This window comes from Physella acuta, unplaced genomic scaffold, assembly GCF_028476545.2.
Source record: "Physella acuta isolate Inbredline_101_S28 unplaced genomic scaffold, ASM2847654v3 ptg001682l, whole genome shotgun sequence".
Lineage (NCBI taxonomy): Eukaryota > Metazoa > Mollusca > Gastropoda > Physidae > Physella > Physella acuta.
The window spans coordinates 104,491-112,500 of record NW_026733195.1 but is presented as its reverse complement, the minus strand read 5'-3'; the positions used below and the strand labels follow the sequence as shown (position 1 = coordinate 112,500).

At 33.4% G+C, this 8,010-nt stretch overlaps 1 protein-coding gene across 2 annotated transcripts in view; it reads left to right on the top strand.

Moving 5' to 3' along the window:
• The window catches only part of LOC131929828 (uncharacterized), a 9,244-nt gene extending 1,462 nt beyond the window's left edge, over positions 1–7,782 (top strand). Inside the window, exons 2-5 of one of the 2 annotated variants that reach the window (XM_059286217.1) lie at positions 3,471–3,612; positions 6,297–6,415; positions 7,009–7,048; positions 7,642–7,782. In XM_059286217.1, the coding sequence (XP_059142200.1) occupies positions 3,471–3,612; positions 6,297–6,415; positions 7,009–7,048; positions 7,642–7,648 (308 nt within the window). In that variant the 3' untranslated portion in view covers positions 7,649–7,782. The remainder of the gene's footprint in view (positions 1–3,470; positions 3,613–6,296; positions 6,416–7,008; positions 7,049–7,641) is intronic. The other variant, XM_059286218.1, reaches the window with a different exon arrangement.
• Positions 7,783–8,010: the final 228 nt, after the last annotated feature.

Below are 8,010 nucleotides of genomic sequence, written 5' to 3'. Positions count from 1 at the left end.
CACCCATTCCGCGATACGCCACTGACTAAGCCGACGATCCACACCCAACCACTCAACCCTCCACAAGTCACGGGATCCACCATACGCAACATCACACATTTATTTGAACCCGACACCAACACACTCCACATCCCAAAACACCCCCGCCTACCTCATGCACTACCCCCAGAACCGAACCCTAAACAACCCCGCCCCACACCTATGTGTGGTCTTAGACAACTTGAAAAGTCAGATTGGCTTCTATTCTGATAGCGCCATCATGCCTTATCAAGCTCGGTGGGCACTTAAAAAAAAAATTATGACTTTTTTATTTTAAAAGCTATCTCTTCTACCGTAAACAGTTATAAATTTTTCAAATTAAAAAATCTCATGCATAACTGACATCTTGAACTATGGTGATGGTTATCGAAATGACCATAGCTATGGCCAGGGTTAGGGTTAGGCAGAGCTCTACCAAGAGGGTTGGGTTGAGATTGAAATTAAAATTGTAATAGTGATTGAGATTCAGATTTAGATTAAAATTCAGATTGATATTCAGATTGAGACTCAGATTGAGATTGAGATTCAGACAGACGCATAGCTGGGGGGGGGGGGGGGAGCTGGCCGACTCTGGCGCCGACCCTAGTTGGTCGCCAAATAGGGTGGAAATTTTTTTTAAAGATGATTTTACACCGCAGTTTTTAATTATAACCAGTCTAAGTTAAAAATTGCAATTTCTACAAGCCTTTACATGCTTATTTAACTATTTTTTACCTCGATAGTTTAACTGTAAAACACATCCCCTTTAGAAACAGTGGCCGGCAAAAACCAGCTTTTCCTAGATGTGTGTGTGGGGGAGGGTGGGGGGCACTTTTTCGCTCTGAAAATCGTAAAAATGTACACAAGATTAGTTAGTCGATAAACGTTATCACATAAAATAAACCAGGGGTTCCCAACTCCGAGCCCGCGGGCGCCATGGCGCCCGCCGAACGATTCGTATGTGCTCGCCTCTCGCTATTCGACAGAGACAGAATTTTGTTCCTAAACATTATTGAAAGGTTGAAGGAGATGGAAATCGAAAGTTTGAGGGGGGGGGGGTGCAAATCGAAAGTTTTGTCCCCGGGTGTCGGGAAGGGTCGCTACGCCTCTTGAGTTTGTTCCCAACTTTTTTTTTTACTCTAGAGCACATTCTAAAATATCGGTAGGGTGGCGGGCACCACCTATTTTAAATCGACAAACTCCTTCCAGAGGCGTAGCGACCCTTCCCGTCATCCGGGGACAAAACTTTCGATTTGTCCCCCCCCCCCCTCAAACTTTCGATTTGCACCCCCCCCCCTCAAATTTTCGATTTGCACCCCCCCCTCAAATTTTCGATTTGCACCCCCGCCCTCAAATTTTAAATTTGCACACCCCCCCCCCCCCCCCTCAAACTTTCGATTTCCATCCCCTTCAACCTTTCAATAATGTTTATGAAAAAAATTATGTCTCTGTCGAATAGTGAGAGGCGGGCACATACGAATCGTTCGGCGGGCGCCATGACGCCCGCGGGCACGGGGTTGGGAACCCCTGCTCTAGCTTGTTTCGCTATACAATCAACCAGTCAACGAATCACCAATGCGTACAACAAATGTTTCTGATAAGTTGATCTTGTGTGTCACATGTATGACATTATTCTAACAAACTTATGATCAATCTATGTACCGTATCACAAAAGAAACTGTTCCAAAGATAGAACATAAAAGGCTGGTCTAAACAAATTAGCGATTGCGATTGCGATTGAGATTGCGATTGCGATTGAGATTGAGATTGCGATTGCGATTGCGATTGCGATTGCGATTGCGATTGCGATTGCGATTGCGATTGCGATTGCGATTGAGATTGAGATTGAGATTGAGATTGAGATTGAGATTGAGATTGAGATTGAGATTGAGATTGAGATTGAGATTGAGATTGAGATTGAGATTGAGATTGAGATTGAGATTGAGATTGAGATTGAGATTGAGATTGAGATTGAGATTGAGATTGAGATTGAGATTGAGATTGAGATTGAGATTGAGATTGAGATTGAGATTGAGATTGAGATTGAGATTGAGATTGAGATTGAGATTGAGATTGAGATTGAGATTGAGATTGAGATTGAGATTGAGATTGAGATTGAGATTGAGATTGAGATTGAGATTGAGATTGAGATTGAGATTGAGATTGAGATTGAGATTGAGATTGAGATTGAGATTGAGATTGAGATTGAGATTGAGATTCCGATTTTGATTTTGATTTTGATTTGATTTTGATTTTGATTTTGATTTTGATTTTGATTTTGATTTTGATTTTGATTTTGATTTTGATTTGATTTTGATTTTGATTTTGATTTTGATTTTGATTTTGATTTTGATTTTGATTTTGATTTTGATTTTGATTTTGATTTTGATTTTGATTTTGATTTTGATTTTGATTTTGATTTTGATTTTGATTTTGATTTTGATTTTGATTTTGATTTTGATTTTGATTTTGATTTTGATTTTGATTTTGATTTTGATTTTGATTTTGATTTTGATTTTGATTTTGATTTTGATTTTGATTTTGATTTTGATTTTGATTTTGATTTTGATTTTGATTTTGATTTTGATTTTGATTTTGATTTTGATTTTGATTTTGATTTTGATTTTGATTTTGATTTTGATTTTGATTTTGATTTTGATTTTGATTTTGATTTTGATTTTGATTTTGATTTTGATTTTGATTTTGATTTTGATTTTGATTTTGATTTTGATTTTGATTTTGATTTTGATTTTGATTTTGATTTTGATTTTGATTTTGATTTTGATTTTGATTTTGATTTTGATTTTGATTTTGATTTTGATTTTGATTTTGATTTTGATTTTGATTTTGATTTTGATTTTGATTTTGATTTTGATTTTGATTTTGATTTTGATTTTGATTTTGATTTTGATTTTGATTTTGATTTTGATTTTGATTTTGATTTTGATTTTGATTTTGATTTTGATTTTGATTTTGATTTTGATTTTGATTTTGATTTTGATTTTGATTTTGATTTTGATTTTGATTTTGATTTTGATTTTGATTTTGATTTTGATTTTGATTTTGATTTTGATTTTGATTTTGATTTTGATTTTGATTTTGATTTTGATTTTGATTTTGATTTTGATTTTGATTTTGATTTTGATTTTGATTTTGATTTTGATTTTGATTTTGATTTTGATTTTGATTTTGATTTTGATTTTGATTTTGATTTTGATTTTGATTTTGATTTTGATTTTGATTTTGATTTTGATTTTGATTTTGATTTTGATTTTGATTTTGATTTTGATTTTGATTTTGATTTTGATTTTGATTTTGATTTTGATTTTGATAGATTTGCAAATAGTTAAAGGAAGGTATAACATCTCGAGTTTGAATATACATGTTAGTATTTATAAATACAAATTTTGATAAGCATATTAATAAATGATGAAACCCTCGATTTTCGGCAGTTGTGTCTAAGCCAGCTCCAACAACAACCGCAAGCAAAGCCGCCAAAGCCACAACAAAGCTAACTACTTGCCAAAAACTGTATATCGAGTGTGAGGCAATCGGGAAAGGCATTGTAAAATCAACAGCTGATGCAGATTGCAAGTAAAAAGAACCCCATGTTCTATCTTTTGTTTTAAACGTTTTCTCACTTAAAAGTTATAAACATAAAGCGGAAATAATCCCCAATAAACTTTCTTCTATCTAAAGATTTAATGACCTGGTTGGGGTAGGGGTGGATTATATTTTGGACCAGGGTAAATCGTGTGATAAATCATTATATTTGAATATAATTTTAGTTAATTCTTTGAGATTAAAGTCTTTAGACTTTATGTTACATTTTTATATTTTTTTGCAATTTGTAAATATTATTTAAAAATTAATACGTACTGGTAGCTTTTCTACTTAATTTTCTTCGCTATCAACTTATGTGTTGGAATTAATTTTCTACAACAACGTTTAAGTATACGTGTCAACAGGTTATGCGCCAAATAAGCCATTGACTCCGATTTCAGCCTGCTTTTCTATTTGAATTTGCTTCCATAGCCTTTGTCCAGTCAAGAACAAACTACAAGGCAGCAGTTGTTCTAGCCCCATCTATCGAGCCCGAGGGATCGAACTCGAAACTTATCGGTTTAGCAACCAAGCTTAGGTTTAGCAACCAAGCGTCGGTTTAGCAACCTAGAGTCGGTTTAGCAATCAAGCGTCGGTTTAGCAACCTACAGACGGTTTAGCAACCAAGCGTCGGTTTAGCAACCAAGCGTCGGTTTAGCAACCAAGTGTCTGTTTAGCAACCAAGCGTCGGTTTAGCAACCAAGCGTCGGTTTAGCAACCAAGCGTCCGTTTAGCAACCAAGTGTCTGTTTAGCAACCAAGCGTCGGTTTAGCAACCAAGCGTCGGTTTAGCAACCAAGAGTCGGTTTAGCAACCAAGAGTCGGTTTAGCAACCATGCGCTTTACCGACTCGACCACGCCAATCCCTACTAGTGACTTTAATTTTTGCTCCTTTAAACTCTCTTATATATTTTCTTTGTTTATTTTCCGTTTGTTTCCATCTTACATGTTGCAATTCTTTGGTATGACTGCATTGTTTGATACCATTCCATTATTTTATGTGTGTATTTTTAATTGTACCACCTGGAGTATTCGGGCGTACTGGTCGCTTTTACTTTTTTACTAGATATAGAGAATGCTGTATGTGTACAATGGTCTGTTACAGATTATTTTTTCAGCCTTTTTACTTTCACGTACACAGAGTATAGAGGAAGTATTGTAATCGTGCACAAAAATCCTATGAAATTTTGACAGTTTTCACCGTTTTACACCTCAGTACTTAAGCATATACGGAGTAGTCCTATAGGGGATTTTTTTTTAATCGGGCAAAAATAATAAATGCAGATTTATCGAAATTTCGGTGTTCTATGCGTAAACGAGTCGGAAAAACTGGGCTTGCAATTCTGACCGTGTCTCTCTGTGTGTGTATATGTGTATGTCTGTGAACACGATAACTTGAGTACAGTTACAGCTAGGTTGATGAAATTTCATATACAAGTATAATATCAAATGTGTAGTTCTGTATCAACTTTTCTGTGTGTTCCGTTAACCGGAAGTAGAACTTATTCTACTTTTGGTTTTCAATAGCATATAACTTGATTACTGTTTCAGATAAATAAAAAAATTCACATGTAAGTAAACGATCTAATTCTCTGCATTCTATCAAATTTTGACCGGAAGTAGTAATTTACGCTATTTTCGATTTCTCAACAAAAAAAAACGAATGTAAATTTATGAAGTACTATTAATATTCCACACTATTATACATAGATAGTTTGGTGTTCACTTGGTACGCAATTCTTTTATTTTCTGTTCTATTTTAAAAAGTTTAAGTAATTAAAAATGGATTAAAAATTATGTTTATATCCTGTGGTGCCATATTTTAAATTCGGAGGTAAAGAAACATGTGAACACTACTTCATATATCCAAGTACCACTTTCAGTTATCGAAAATTATTAACAGAATCTTGAGCATACTATTTATACTTAATTATAATATTTCGTCCACCTAACTTAAACGGTACTCAAGTTATTTGCTTGTTGAGAAACCGGGTGCTTAGTTCATTTATAGAAATTCGTTCAACGGTTGAAAGAAATCTAATAATAGTACAAGAATATGATGTATATGAAATGTCTACAACATAACCAAAAACGGTTCTTAAGTTTGCTTGTGCACAGACGGACAGGCTGATTGACGGAGAGATGGACAAAAGGATAGATGGACAGACTGACATAATGATAGACTGAAGGACAGACGGACAGGACAGGCGGACAGTAGAGACGGACAGAAGAGACGGACAGAACGAGACAGACAAACGAAGAGACGGATAGACTGAGCGACGGAAAGACAGATAGCACTGCAAAGCTAAGTTCTCAGCCGAAAGAATGAGTACAATGTCGAGTTAATATGTCAGAGATATACACGGTCATTGACGGCTTTGATTTATTTTTTGCATGAATACAATACTTACTATATACTCTCTATAAACGAAAGTAAATATTAAATTACGGTAAGATTTCAAAAAAATGGGCTAAATTAAATTAAATAAAGTGGAAAAAAATTAATAACAGTTATGCTGTTTTTTTACAAGATTTTATTTAACTTCCTTACTCTGTCATCAGTCTGTCTGTCTGTCTAACGCCATAGATGGAATAGCTCGAACGACTGTTAATCAAATATAATTTTAAATATGTTTACCATTAATAACATTTGTAATGATGACTTTTCTTTTTCAGTGACGCTTCAAAATTTGAAAATTGCCTCGACAAATACAAAAAAGATTGTTCAACTGAAAAAACTATTATTGCAGCTTTTGACCAGGCCAAGATAGAGTTGAAGAAAGGCATTGCAGAATGTATGTTTTGAAACATACCATTGTGTTTTCTGTTTGTTTCTTTAGTTTTAGCAATACAATTGAATAGTTATTTTATACAGATAAAGCCCAACCAATCATCAATACACTAAAATGCTAATAAGCCTGTAATAAATCCATAAAGCACTCCATACATTAGTTATTCTAACCATGTGTAAATCCATAAATTCAATTTTTGTCGGTCTACAAACCACTTCCGCAATTCTTAGCGCCTAATCACAACCAATAAAACACTATCTTCATATCTATTTTAAATTCAAAAGGAAAGAAACAAGTGTACACTACTTCATATGCTCTATGTGGATCTTAAAATATGAAAGGGAAACCTTTTATTTTTCAATGAGTAAAACATTACGCTATATACATAACTATATTATTGTCGCTCAAAGTAGACATAAAAAACTAGTTAGCTCTGCATATTTTAATTTGTTTCTGTTGGTTTTAATGATCGCACTGCATTATTTATCTTAATCCCTATCCCTAACCATAGCCCTAATCCTTACTTCTATCCGAATCGCTTTCTCAACTCCTATCACTATCTCTTACTTATTTTTTTAATAATTTATTTAATCAAGGCAAAGAATTGAAGAAGGCAGAGACAGAAAGTCAAGCAACGTAAGCATTTTGGTCTAATTTATTTTTTCTTACTAAATAAAGTGAAAAAAACGCTTAACTAATCATTTAGTCTAAAAGTCGAGTTTCCGTTTAATGACTTTCGACTTATAGGTGTTTTTTTTTGTTTTAAATCTAGTTAAACAAGCTTAGACTATTATAAACGTTTTGTTAATTCGATCGTAGATTAAATTCAAGTTTTTTTATTTTATTTTATATGTCAACGTGTATTGTTTATTAGTGTTTAAAATAGCAAATAATTTGCAACTTCATTTTCAATAGCAAGAAAACAAAGAAAAAACAAGCGTAGTAAACGCATTTAAAAAGTCAACATGTTACATCGTGTTCTCTCTATAATGTGCAGTGTATAAACTTTTAAGATGTATTGTAATTACGAATTTATTTTTAAATCTATCAAACAGAACCAAAAAACATTCTTTTTTTTTAAATGCCATAAATGAATTAGACTTTTGTTTAAATATTTCACTAATTTATTTAGGTAAACGCAAGCATTTCAAAACAGTGTTGATATATAAAAAAAAAGAAACCTACATTTAATCTCTTTTTGAACTTGAACATTTTTTTAAAATTTTAAGCAGGTAGTGATGGGCGAAGAAATGAAACATGCATCACAGATTGCTCATCAGCTTTTTACGGAAAACAAATATCAAGATATAAACCACGTTGATATTTCTTGTGTTGTCTGAGCTTTTGTGAAATTAAATCTTTATAAATGAGTTTGATTTCGACTTACCTTTTTTAAAACAAAACTGGAGACCATAATGTAAACGAAGATAAACTAACTAAAGTTACAAGAAACAGATAAGGATTTTAAAAAGCAATGGCTTTCGTAAGAGCCTGTTTGTAGCTAAACGAATCATTAACCCTTGAAAATGTAAAGCTGTCTTTCGTTACCTGACAGCTGTTGATGTCAATTAAATGTTTACAACTTAAAAATAATTCAT